The sequence below is a fragment of the Columba livia genome, chromosome 2, assembly GCF_036013475.1.
Source record: "Columba livia isolate bColLiv1 breed racing homer chromosome 2, bColLiv1.pat.W.v2, whole genome shotgun sequence".
Lineage (NCBI taxonomy): Eukaryota > Metazoa > Chordata > Aves > Columbiformes > Columbidae > Columba > Columba livia.
This window is the reverse complement of record NC_088603.1, coordinates 13,262,060-13,274,958: the sequence shown is the minus strand read 5'-3', so window position 1 is coordinate 13,274,958 and position 12,899 is coordinate 13,262,060. Positions and strand designations below refer to the sequence as shown.

The 12,899-nt window shown below is 41.6% G+C and overlaps 1 protein-coding gene and 1 long non-coding RNA gene across 4 annotated transcripts in view; one reads left to right on the top strand and one right to left on the bottom strand.

Moving 5' to 3' along the window:
- The window catches only part of PFKP (phosphofructokinase, platelet), a 50,429-nt gene extending 47,075 nt beyond the window's left edge, over nt 1–3,354 (bottom strand). For all 3 annotated transcript variants that reach the window (XM_065050510.1, XM_065050508.1, XM_065050509.1), the window contains exons 1-2: nt 3,193–3,354; nt 2,832–3,035 (exon numbers count right to left, since the gene is read on the bottom strand). In XM_065050510.1, the coding sequence (XP_064906582.1) occupies nt 2,832–2,916 (85 nt within the window). In that variant the 5' untranslated portion in view covers nt 2,917–3,035; nt 3,193–3,354. The remainder of the gene's footprint in view (nt 1–2,831; nt 3,036–3,192) is intronic.
- A 162-nt stretch (nt 3,355–3,516) lies between these two features.
- LOC110359982 (uncharacterized) lies at nt 3,517–10,915 on the top strand. The gene is made up of 2 exons (XR_002415595.2): nt 3,517–4,178; nt 9,179–10,915. It is a non-coding gene; the product is annotated as an uncharacterized LOC110359982 (long non-coding RNA).
- Nucleotides 10,916–12,899: the final 1,984 nt, after the last annotated feature.

Here is a 12,899-nt window from a genome sequence, read left to right as displayed (position 1 = left end):
CCATAAATATAGTGAAGTAATTTACCCAATGCTACTCCTAAATTATTAAAAAGTACAATAACAGCAAAGGCAGTAACTTCTATTTTAAAGAAACTTCAAGCATATTTTATTCTAGGCTAAGATATACAGACCAGCCTAAATCAAGGCACCTACTGATACAAAAATTACATGTTTACTGCAGCCCTAATAGGTTTTCTTACCACTCACTTTCCTGTGAGCTTAGTTTGCATTTCAGATATTCTGAAGATTTCTGGTGTCTAACAAGTCTAAAAAAAATCCAACAAAACAGGAGTCTGGAATTCTTTTTTTATGTTAGTACTTTTTTTTTTTGCCTACTTCAAAGTTAGTAGTTTTGCCTCACCTACAGTTTGCCTGAACATGTATTTGCAAACAGCTCTGCAGTAATAGCAGCATATTCCCTTCTGCTTATACTCCACAACTTCACTTCTCTTGCACGTTTGCCCTACAGAGCACAAATGACCTTGACAGGGCATGACTCATTCTGTCCTTTAACTCCTAACCTAGCATGCAACAGAACTAAGGTTGCATATTGTACACACCTACACTGCTACCAAGATAGTAAGGGTTACGAACCTCAACTGTGCTGTATGATTCAGTTGAAACTATCTAAAATGTTGTGCTGAGTTTTTTTTCCCTTGTTCTTCTAAATTAGGACAATGCCTACAGAATTATTTGGAGGGCATACAGTTTACTTTGGTCTTCGTGACAATATGACTCCACAGACATCAACTGTCACATGCAGTCACTTCTTATTTCTCCATGTAAATATGCTGCAATTGCAATCTCCCAGATAATAATCTAGACGTTACCCATGGATTCTGCAAGTCCTTTGAACGCTTTAATTCACATAGTGGCAAGTGCAGATTAATACTTTATAAAAAGAGATGCATCTGCTGCTGTATTATATAATCTCCAGCCACGCGGAAGCAAGTAGCAGGGCTCAGCCTCTTGCGGAGCACGCTACTGCTGCTTGAGGCAGTGCCCCGCCACACTTTAAAATTAAAATGGCGATTTGGCAAACAGACCATTAAAACACAGATGCCCTGATTCACAGTCCCTCCTAGAATCATTTAGTGGTGGAATTTATGATGCTGAGAGCTAAGTGTGGATAAAACTTGAACACTTTGCCCCCACCGACGGGCAAAAGAGAAGCCATTTACAGGCATCAACTTGCATTTTCTCCAGAACTGGAACATTTTCCTCTCGGATTGGTACCAAATCCCCTCCACCCCTGATTAGAAAGAGTTTCGGATAATCTCAGGTAAACTCGGGGGCTCCCCGTTATTCCTGCGGGCAGAGGGAGAGAGGATGTTTCTCCCGCCCCAGATGACGCAAAGAGGCGGAATCTGCAGCGACTCGCCGCGGATCACGTACACACCGGCGGCGGGAGGGAGCGCGGAGACACCGCTCCGTGCGAACCCCCCTCCTTCGCGGAGCCGCCGGGAACGCGAGGGGAGGCCAGGGCTGCCCCCCCCGCACCCGTGGCAACCGGGCAGAGCGGCCCCGCCGTGCGGGCTACTCCCCGCGCCTTCCCACCTACAGCGCCGGGGAAACTGCTCATTAAGCTACCGAGCCCACGCAAAACGGAAAAGGCTTTTTCTCCCCCTCTCTGTTGTCTTCACAAACGCGAACATGAGTGCCGTTTCTTCTTTGAGTAAAAGCACATTCGAGCCGCACCCGAAGAAGAAAAAAAAAAATCATTTAAGAAAAGGAGCTAAAAGCCATCCTCACTAAACAACTCTCCTAGCAAAAGCAGAGCAACAGTCCTCTGAAAACAGCATGGAGCATTGTACATATAAAGTCTTAATTAACTGAAACTTCCTACTATTAATATATACGAGATCTGGCAGAAAAGAGGAAATGAAAGTGCAAGATTCCATGCCTTCATGACTAAGAATATTGCAATCAAGTCTGTTTCCTTTCCCTTCCCTCCTAAAATCTATAGGTCTTTTGTTTGCCCTGTCCTGTAGCTAGGTCTCCCCCTACACTTAAGAGATTTAAAGAGGTGAAACACGTTTCCAACATAGTCCTACGGGGCTAGAAACCGAACTACCGTATGAGCTTTCTAAATCACTGGCAGGAACACAGAAGTGCTCCTGGTGCCAAAATGAAGTGGAAAGCAGATGAGGCGAGGGCTGGCAGAACCCCAGCAGCCAGCCAGCCTCCCACCCCCGTGCAAGGCAGCACGACCTCTTCCCCGGCTCGCCGCAGCCATCCGCTCTCCCGCCCCACTACCCCCTTCCCACCATCTCCCGAGGGGTGAAGACATTTTGGTGCTACAAGTTGTTGGAGCGTTTCTACCTTCCTCCCTGCCACGGCAGGCTCAGAGGGAATGTGATGAGAAAGGGAGGGAGGAAGAAGGATGATGGTATGTCTGCAGCTCAGGCGCCCGGGCGATGCAAAAATAATTTATCATTTAACTGATCTTAGCAAGATAGACAGCTCGAAGGCCAGCACAGAGAAAGGAACCCGAGAACCACGGCAATCTCGTGTGCCCCACTCACAGAGCCCCATCTCCACTACCTCCATGTGCCACAACCGGCGCGGCTTCCCGCAGCCACCCCAGGGGCTGCCCACGCTTCCTACTCCCTTCTCGCAGGCGCTGTTACACCCGCCGGCGCCTTCCCCAGCCTTCCACATGGGCGCCCTGCCTGCTTGTGAGGCCCTCCGCGCTCCTGCCTCCCTCACACCACCCCCAAGGAACCTCTCACCCTCCCTCTCCGCTGCCCCCATTCCCCACCGGTTCCGCAGTTCCCCTCCACACTCCCTCCTCCTCCCCCCGCTCCGGAGCGAACGGCGTGAGCAACTACCTTGGGCATCGCCGCCACTGGTCAGCACCCCAATGGCCTTCCCGGTGCCCGAGAGGTTCTCGAAGAACTTCGGCTGGTGATCCATGGCGCTGCGGGGCCGGCACCGGCGGGCGAGACGGAGCGAGGTCGCTGAGGGAGCCCCTGGCCGCGGGGCTCTGCCCTGCTACACGAGGTGCACACTCCGCTGGGTCGAGTATTTGGCCTCTGCGGGAAAAGAAGCCGAAAAAAACCCTCAGTGTAGGTGTGAATTCACAGACATGTATATCTCTATAGAAAAAGTGAGAGAAGGGGGCGGCTGTGTGAAAAAGCCAGGGGAAGAGAAAAAAGAAAAAAAAAAAAAGTGAAGAGATGCAGCGCTCACATCGCAGTGAACCACCCGCCTCTCCCCGCTGTGCCCGCCGCCGCTTCCTCTCCCCGCTCCTGCTGACAGCGCTACGCGGCACCGCCCTCCAACGCCCCTGCTGGAGCGACGGCTGACGGGCGGGCCAGAGAGCCAATGAGAAGGCGAGCTGCCGCCTCGAGCGGCGGCCGTTGCGGCGGGCGGGGTGGTGCAGTTGCGTTCGGAAGGAGCTGGCAGGTGGGGGGAGGAATTGGCGCGCGGCTGAGGGAGCGGGCGGTGGTGTGGGCGGGGCTCCAGGTGGGGGCGGGAGGCCCCTCGGCGCCCTTCCCCCAGCGGCGCCTGAGGTGGGGGCGATGCGGAGGACACGCCTGAGGTCTCGGCAGGGAGGCGGCGGCCAGAGTTAACTTATCCTCTCTGCGATAGCGACTGTGTGCCCTCGTCACGCCTGTGGAGCCGCGGGAACGAGTTCCCCGGGCAGCCCATCTCGCAGAAGCTCTCTGTCGGTCACAGCCTTGCTGGAGCCGCCGCCGGAGCCCCGCGGCGTGGGGTGTGTCTTACGCTGGTCGAGAGCGCCCGGTCCGGCCGTGCCGTGTGGTTCGTGCTGCAGGCCCGGCGGGGGAGCCAGGGGCTCGAGTGGGGAATGTGCCCCCAGCCTGATGATTACTTGCTGCCAGGTTGATGTAACGCGGCTTGGCCTGACTTCTCACACTCAGCTGTTGCTCGGGAGACTCGCCCAAGTGAGGAAGGAACACAGCGCCTGCTGTGTGAATGGAATAAGCGAAGAGAGTTTCTTCTGCCGCCCGGCCCAGTTTGTGTCACAGGGTCTGGCCCGCGTCTGCAGGGAAACCTGGAGGCCTAGAGCTCCCCTCGTTCTCTTTTTGTCTCTCTCATCCCTTCTCAGGGTGTTTTGCTGCTGTGGCATCCTGAAACTGTAGAACGTAGGAAAAGGAAGCTACTTACTTTAAGTATTTACAGCTTAGAGACAAAGGTCTAAGGGAGCAGCAGAGGTAAAGCAACTCGTGGAAATTACTCCAAGTAGTAATCCCAGTCTTTCTGTCTGCCTTTTTCTCCTGTTGTGCACTGATGCTTTTTCTTGAGTGTGTTGTACTGGTAAAGAAGCACTCTCTTAAACTCGCTGCATTGGAGTACAACAGAATAATTCTGTTGATCTTAGCAATGTATGTAGTCACAGAAAGAGCTTAAGACCCCGATTAAGCAAATAAAGCTGTATTATCCAATTTACAGTTCTTTGTGGTACTTAGCATAAGTAAAAGTATTTGCAGAATCAAGGGCTAGGTTACTTTCCCAAAATTATAAACCGAGTCAGGAACAGCAGCAAAATGCTGACTCAAGTTTTATATTTTAATTGCTGTAATAATTATTGTTTTTATTTAACATCTCAATCGCATCTTAGACTTAACTCACATTGTAAAAATACATGTGCTCATCCTGTCAACTTTCACACAGACATGCTGAAGTACAGTCATTTGAGGAGTTCAGTCAAGATTACTCATAGTTGCATGTTCTAAGAAACCATACCTGCAAACAGATATCTATACGTAGTATTTGTGCAGCTCATATTTGCAAATCTGCTCAGAGGCTAAAATGAGTGCGTGATTTGACAATGGAAAAGACACATTGCTAAATAGTTTGCATACCATGAACAACAGCAATTCTACAGGGAATTTACTGTATTTTTTCCTGAATCTGAAGAGAGCTCTGAGTCATAGATTGTAAGGGTTTGATCCAAAGCCTGTGAAATCAGTTGAAAGTTCTTTGGCTGATATAAGCTATTATGTCTACTTTAAGATCATGAACCAATGGTAGTTTGTAATGTGAACAAAGCTTTGAGGAAGCTTTGCTTTGGTTCTCTTTGGTTTGATGCAGTTACTCAGCCATTCTTTAGAATTGGCTTACTTTGTTTTATTCACTGTAGCTAAATCATTCACACTTTGTCTGGAAGTGGACTTGTCCCTATTGCTTCCAAATACAGCATTGATGCTAAGGAGCTATTATTTTCTGGCAGAATTTTTTTTTTTTTTTTTTTTTTTTTTAGAATTGCCTTTTTGTTACATAATGAACTTATAACTTACATGTTTTTTTCACCCTTGTATATCTGGGAAGCTGCCTATAATTTCGCTGTTCGTATCATTTATTGTAGCTACTCATTGTTCTTCATCAGAGCTTGCAGGAAATATTTGTATTTTGTCCGTGTCAAGTCATTAAAGTAGAGGTGGGAGGAGAGGAAAGCATGTGGAACTGTTTGTTCCTGGGGCTGTTTTGATGTACTTTAATATCTTCCAGCAATACAATTGCCTATAACCTTACAAGGAGTGACTTCTTGGCTTAAGTATTGAAGATTGTTGGGGGAAACAGTCTTATTTAACCTTGTGGGGTATAGTTGCAATGCAGCTAGGTACGTGTGTATAAATCATGCTGACACTAAGAGAATAGGCTCTTTCAAGATGTGCAAACTGATACTAAAGAAATGGCATATCTGAATAAAACCTCAGCAGGTAATTTGCACGCTACATTAGGCACTCTAATTGTCCGCTTACTGTAATAATAAATACAATCAGTTTACAGGCGATAGGGAGGGGGCAGGTGAGTTTTGACTATTCCCTGACACTGACCATTGCAGAAGCTCTGCTGCATCCTTTTCTCATTGCCTGTTTGTTCCTTGTGCCAGCTAGATCAAGCCTATCTGCCCATTTTTAAATCTTATGACTGCCTAAGAAATCCTGATTGACCCTTTAGAAATACTTGGAATTGCTGTGCACCTCAACTTACTGTGCCAGTATTGTTACACATGCTGCCATTGAACTGTAAAATGGTTCGTATCATGGATGTAATACAACAGATACATCTAGTACTTCATTTGGCACAACATCTTATATTGAAATTAAGTTTAACTGGGAAGAACAAGTCATGTCCAAAAAGGATGAGATTATTGCATGAGTAGCAGAGCTGAATGAATGGATTTTTCAGCCAACTGAAACTGTTTTCTACAGTTAGATCTTTCATATGTGAATTCTCTGGCATCCAGTGGTATGTGAGCCCACACTTCAAGTTTGTCTGAGGCACTTATAGGACCTGTCTCTTCTGCCCAGCCGTCATTTTTACATGAGACTTATGAATCATAAAGACAATTCACTTTGCATATTCAACTATATAATGTTATTAAAAACCAGACAGAACAGAGAATAAGATGGAAGCATTTACAGAAATTCCATCATTTTAAAATGAAACAGGCTCGTCATGTAACACACAGATTAGCATGAAAACAAGGAAAGAAGTCATCACAGTATCATTTCTGGGCAGAAGGTGCCAGTGATTTCTTTAAAAGAACTGACTGCTTTCTTCCATTAATACTACAATATTCCCTGGCCCTACTTTTTGCATGTAAGCTCTTGTACTACAGTCTATTTCCTATTTGTTTTCACCCTTCAACTGTGTCATTTTAACAGTATAAAATCTGTACTACACGGGCTGAATTCTATGAGTTTCTTTTCCATTTCTCTCCTGCATAATGACAGTCTTAGTGACACTAATATACACAGGGTTTGCTTTATGCTGGAAATGTAAGGTGTAAATGAGAGGAAATACAGAACTAGTGTGGGACAGGAGGTATAGGAAATTCTCCAAGAGATTCAAAGGACTTCCTATTAAGAGATGGATGAGGAAGGAAGGGAGATGAGAGCAATGGAAAGATAACACTGATTTGAGAAGGGCATGTGATTGTATCCAGTCTTTTAATAAATATTCAAACAATATTTTCTATTGTATTTTTCTTGTTTTCGTCTCTCATTGATACTGATTTTGTTAGGGAGAGAACAGCAATTAACATAGCCTTGGGGAGAAATTTACTTAAAACTCTGACCAATATAGGCATTATGGAAAAGGTGATAAAAATATTAATGTTGTTTCCCAGTTGTCATATAAAATGTATCAAATAATTTTCCCTGCAAATATGGATAATGTCCTGAGTCACTGTAATATCAACTACTAAAAGATAGTGAGTCACATCAGTTGTCTATGAACGTGCCCATTTTACACAGGGACAAAACCAGTAGCATACTGTAGGAAGTATAAGCCATTTACACTGCCCAAGTCGGCACAAGAAACAGAAGAGGGAAAAAATGTCAACTATAGAGGATATTTTATTATTTTCAGTGAGGGATGATAATGTAAAACATTACCATATTCATCATGAAATAATATCATGTAGTGAATATCAGCTACAACTTTTTCTTGATTTTCAAATGGCTGTTGCTTTGAATTTGCTGTGCCTGACTCTTCAAGTGAGTGTTCGGGTACCAGTCTAAGGCATTGATGAAATTACCACTAAAATCAAATGGCAAGACTTTTTAATGATGCTTGAATAAGCCCTTGTATAAAAGAAAAACACATGTCTAATCCGTATGTTTACTTAATTATAACTCTATTTAAAAAAAAAAAGACAACAATTGAGCTTTGTGTTTTTTTTTTCCTAGCAGTTATTTGTAAAACAGGATAAAGCACTAGCTAATTAATTCATAGCCAAAATATTTGGAGTGGGAATGTTGTTATATAACTTCAAAACCAAGAAGTATGGTTCAGCTTGTACTAGCTTTGAAGCTTCCAAGTTTTTATGGAAAATGTTCTGAAAATAGTTATATGGAAAATGTGTCAGTATGGTCTTTAGGCTTGATAGTTATTTCTTCCACCAGAAATTAATGTATCTTTTCTTAAATGGCACATACTAAAATTTCTAATTTGTGCTCAGCATCTTCATTATGTGGCATTTTTTTTCTTCCTCCTGCTGCCAACTACTAAATTCACTGTTCAGTGCCACCATCAAATACTATTAACATGCTATGTTTTTCTAGGTTATCTAACTTTCACACTATCGTTCTTGAAAAAACAAGATCTAAGGTCCTAAAAATGCTTATTTCTGTGGTTTGACTTACCTGGAGTTCACTTCTCAATTTAAAAGTATGTTCTTCATGTTTTCTTCGGTGGGAAAATGCATGACTGAGCTAAATAACACCCAAAATTATTGCGAATCGAAGAGTATTTGTGTTATTGTGAAAAGTATGTTGTGTCAGATATGCTAGGCTTGGAGTAATTGAGCCATGCTAGTCATACATGTATCATAATTACTCAGATGTTTAAAAAAGTTAGAAAAAACTGCTTAAGACGCTTCATTAAAAGGAAATGTTGTGCTAATTAAAATATTAATGAATCATGCAATTGACTGAATTATTTCTCCTGGGTTGAGAGAGAAAAATATGTAAGCCTTTCTTTCTCACCTAGAAAACTTCTGTAGTGAGCCTTCATTTGATGCCACAGGATAATTTTTAAACTTGCTGTGCTGTGACCCACAAAATATATGTGTGTGTGTATATATATATATATATATATATATATGTATATATATAATGTCTGCTTGGGGAATGGGTAGGAGCATGTACACATGTTGATAGACTGCATTAAAAGGATCTAGACTAATCCTAGTATTCTCAGAATTTAGTACTCCTGCAGCTTTCTATTAAGTAGTGCAAATGATCTTAAGATATCAAGAATTCCTACTATTTCTGTGATTATATTTGTTTTCTTTAATGCTCAATATACAAATATGAACAATAGAATATTGTCTAGAACGCAGAACTTCTTTCTTGTAGATGAGTGCCCTAACTACTTGATTATTAGATGATATCATTGTAACAGCTTCAGCAGGAGTGTTAGAGAGTCCTTATCCAGAAAAATGTTCTCCTGAGTGACAGAGCAGGTTGTGGAGGAAGAGTTCAATGTACTTGGGCAAAACTGATCTCAGGAGCATTACTTTCTGGTCTTATGCGGTAATTGTCAGGCTGAATTATATAAAAGGTGAGCACTGTTGAATTTTCTGTGGAGGTCACTTCTGTTGAAGCATGAATAAAATGAAGGAGTTCTCTGAAGATTTATTGTATCATATTCCTCAGCAGAGTTTGGTTGAAATAATTCTTGGTCTTTTGTTTCCAAAAAGGCATGACTACAGGACACATCAACTAAGTGCTTATGTGGATTGGGGCCAAATGGAAAATTTGGCCTGAAGCTGTCTCTGACTTCTTCCCTCAGCAGAACTGATGGAAAGAACTGCAAAGGAAAAAAAAATTCTGAAGGAGATAAAGAAGGGTTTATGTGATTTGTGTAACTTAGGGTTTCTTAAGGAACGAGTAACCTCTTCCCCTCTTTTATGACCTTAGGGACCATTTTTATGTGGAAAAGAAAATCAACCAAAAAACACAGAAATGTTTTTCTACTTAAAATTGTGTACCTTTAATTATACTTGAAGAAATGGTGCCATTAGTATATAATATAATATGAACCTGGTTATACAGTTACTGATATGACGAATTAAAAATGTAGTGTCCCCAGATATTTGTCTGTGAAACAATTCCCCCAAATATGCAGCATGATACTGGAGAATTTTCATTTATCTAAAACTAAAGTAATTTGAACTATGGTTTATGATTTGCAATCTTTACATGTTTTGTAAAACATGAGAGTTAAACAAGGCAGTTTGTTCTCCATTGCATTGTAAATCCTCAACTTCCTACTTTATGTTTTTGCATAAGTTATAGTATTTCTGTTAACTTTATAAGTACTGATAAGACACTGGATTAGATATATATTTCTCACAGGATTTTTTTCCCTTTAATAGTAGGTTTCACCCTTTGCAATAGAAGTTATGTATATTTTCTTTGCAGTTTTGTGACTTGCCCAAAAATGGAAGCTCCAGCAGTGCCTAAAGTAACCTGGTTGATGAGACTTCAGGCAGCCGTTAGTGATAGATTGCTCAGACAGATCAAATGATATACGACTGCATTTTTTTGTTGTAGCTGCTATGACCCTAGCCCTTCAAAGGCTCTTGTTGTTCAGTGTGGTGTCTTACTATTGGACTGAAAGAGGATTCAGTATTCAAAATGCCTGAACCTAATGGAAACATTAATTTGGGGGATTGTGAGGGTGGTGGTGGGGGAGCATAACTGATCAAAATGGAATGTATTCCAGAGTGAACAGGCCGTCTTTGTCTCTTCCACAAATTCTCTGGGGAGCACAGTGCCACAAAGTTGTGTTTCTGAAGGAGTGAGGAGACTGGAAAAGCAGTTTGGGTAGTAAAGCAGATAGTGGGGCCCTCGTTAGAGCTTGTGTGTTAGCAGCCAGTAGTTTCTGAGAAAGATTACAAGCACTTAGAGAAAGCAATAAAGTTTGGTATTTGGTTCAAACAATTTGCACTTCAAGCAGCAGTCTTTACATTTGTGGTTGTTGTTGTTGTTATATTCTGTTATGGCATCGTGAATAGTATATAATGGCAAAGATTGTTTCTTCAAGAGGATGTATTTATTTTTACTTTCTCTGTTTCTTGGTCAATCAATACCTCTCATTTCCTAGCAGTCACTTGCTCTCTCACTCTTCTCCCCACTCCAGCCTTCCTTTTCTTCCTTTCATTTATTTTGCTACCATCTATTTTCCTTTGCTCCTCCTTGTTTTCCCTACTTGCAACTTCCTTTCTGTCTCTTTCTTTCTATTTTAATGCTGGAGAGAAGAATAATGTCAGGAGTTTTTTCACTCCCGTTGATAGTTTTAGTATAGTAGTTAACTGGTACAAATTTAATATTCTGACCACAGATTTGAGATCATAACTGATGATGAAAAACATGGAATGTTTCCATTTGTGAAATAAAAGAAATAGCCTTTAATGACTAAGCAGAGTAATTTTCATTTGCGACATGGTGTGTTTTCTTCCTGTGAAGGGAATTAATAACATCTTCTCATTTCTCCTTGTCTGTGAAATTTAAATAGTTAGCAGAGACGTATTTCATATTGATTTCTTGTAAAAAGGCCTTTGTATGCATCCTTTTCTCAGAGTGACACCAGAAGTCGTCTTATTGTACATTATGTAGAATAAAAAATAAACAAACAAACAAACAAACAAAACCTCAGACAAAAACCATATTGCATATACCAGAACCTACAGTTTAGAAATACTTTGACAGGCATAGCTGAGAAGTTAAGTAGCATATTTAAAACCAGTGGAACAGAGCAGGGGAAAACAAACAAACAAACTAAACAAACACAAACAAACAAACAAAGGCAAAACATAACCCCAAAACCACCACTAAACAACACCAATACCAGATTGGTTTAGCTTTTATTTACAGAGTTAATAACGTAAACTTATATGAAGTGTAGTATTTAAGAGTATATGCTAGTACTAACAACATATCAAATATCTGGCTTCTTACATGTTGATATTTTTCCTGTACTTGCATTATAATTCCTTGGCATTCCGTAGAATTCTGATAAAGAAAAAATTGTTCATGCACGTGACCGAAGTCCCTTTATGGTATGTTTGATAATACCATTAAGATCATGATGTGAAAATAGTCAGTATATTGTGAATGAATGGTGGTGGCTGGGCTCAGACATAGATGGAACACATTTAATGTTTAATGTTTACAGTCAATTAGATTAGGCTGCTTATTGCCCTTCCAGGAAGCCAGTCTTTCTTCGGTGGTGAATGCCTCTATTTGCATCTGAGACTGAATGCCTCATATGTCTCTTATCTTTGAAATATGAAGGTTGTGTATTAAATAGTTGCTTTAAAAAAAAAAAAAAAAGCTGCTGAAAGAACGGGTACAATAACAACAGCTTACTGGACACATTCAAAAGAAAATACTTCTTACCACAAAAGGAATATTCTACATAGATTAAAAATTCACTCATTAATTAACATGATATAAAAGGTTATCTGTTATGGTATTTACTTTTCATTATTGCTTTTGTGAGTTCATAACTTGATCAAATTAAATTTTGCTATCAAGACCAAGATGTAAAGTTAGCTCACAGCAGCAGCTCTCTCAGTTTCGTGACATGCTGGAATGGATTCTGAAGGAGTAGGCAGGAATAGGAGAGGTCATTGAGAGTTTGAGAGATAATGTGATGGGCTAGAAGGGGAACTAAATTCCAGAGCAGGACGGGCCCCATGAAGAGCTAGCATTTTGGCTACTTCTGGGAAGTCATGGTCCAGATCTTCCAGTCTTCCTCCCCGGTACACTTGTCCATAGTGAGTATGATTTCTCCATGAGGTCAAGATCTGCTTCCATGAAGCTTCATTCCATTTGAGTGGCACAAGGTGATGCTCACCAAGCCAGACACCTGTGGCAAAGTCCTTCCATTTTAATAGGTGACTGAGAAGGATAAGAATTCCCATCCTATCCCTGAAACAATTGTCCTTAGATTGGGACCTCGCTAGTCCTCGAGGGTCACAATGTACCATTGTGAGCAAGCAAATCAAGCAAGTGGCTATCTTAGGAAACTCTGATACTTTCCAGTTTGTAGAACCAGACTAGGGTGGATTACTGGAAGTTAAATAAGCAGAACAGGGGATAAAATTAATCACATAAGGATAAGTAAGACAGGAACCGACACAGCAGAGATAATGTCTGCTAGGCAATACATTTTAATGCCTTCTTAACCTTTGTATTGCTACCAATAAAATTAATTTATTAAGAATCACGAGCTAATGTGAACAGCTATGAGGAATATTCACTTTTCTTACAGCTTCTACCTTGGAAGTTTTCAAGACCTGACTGGACAAAGCCCAGAATTCAGTGTTGATACTGCTTTGAACAGGAGGTTGAATTTAGGTCTCGTGAGGTCCCTTTCAACCTAAATTATTCTATGATTCTAAATTATACTCA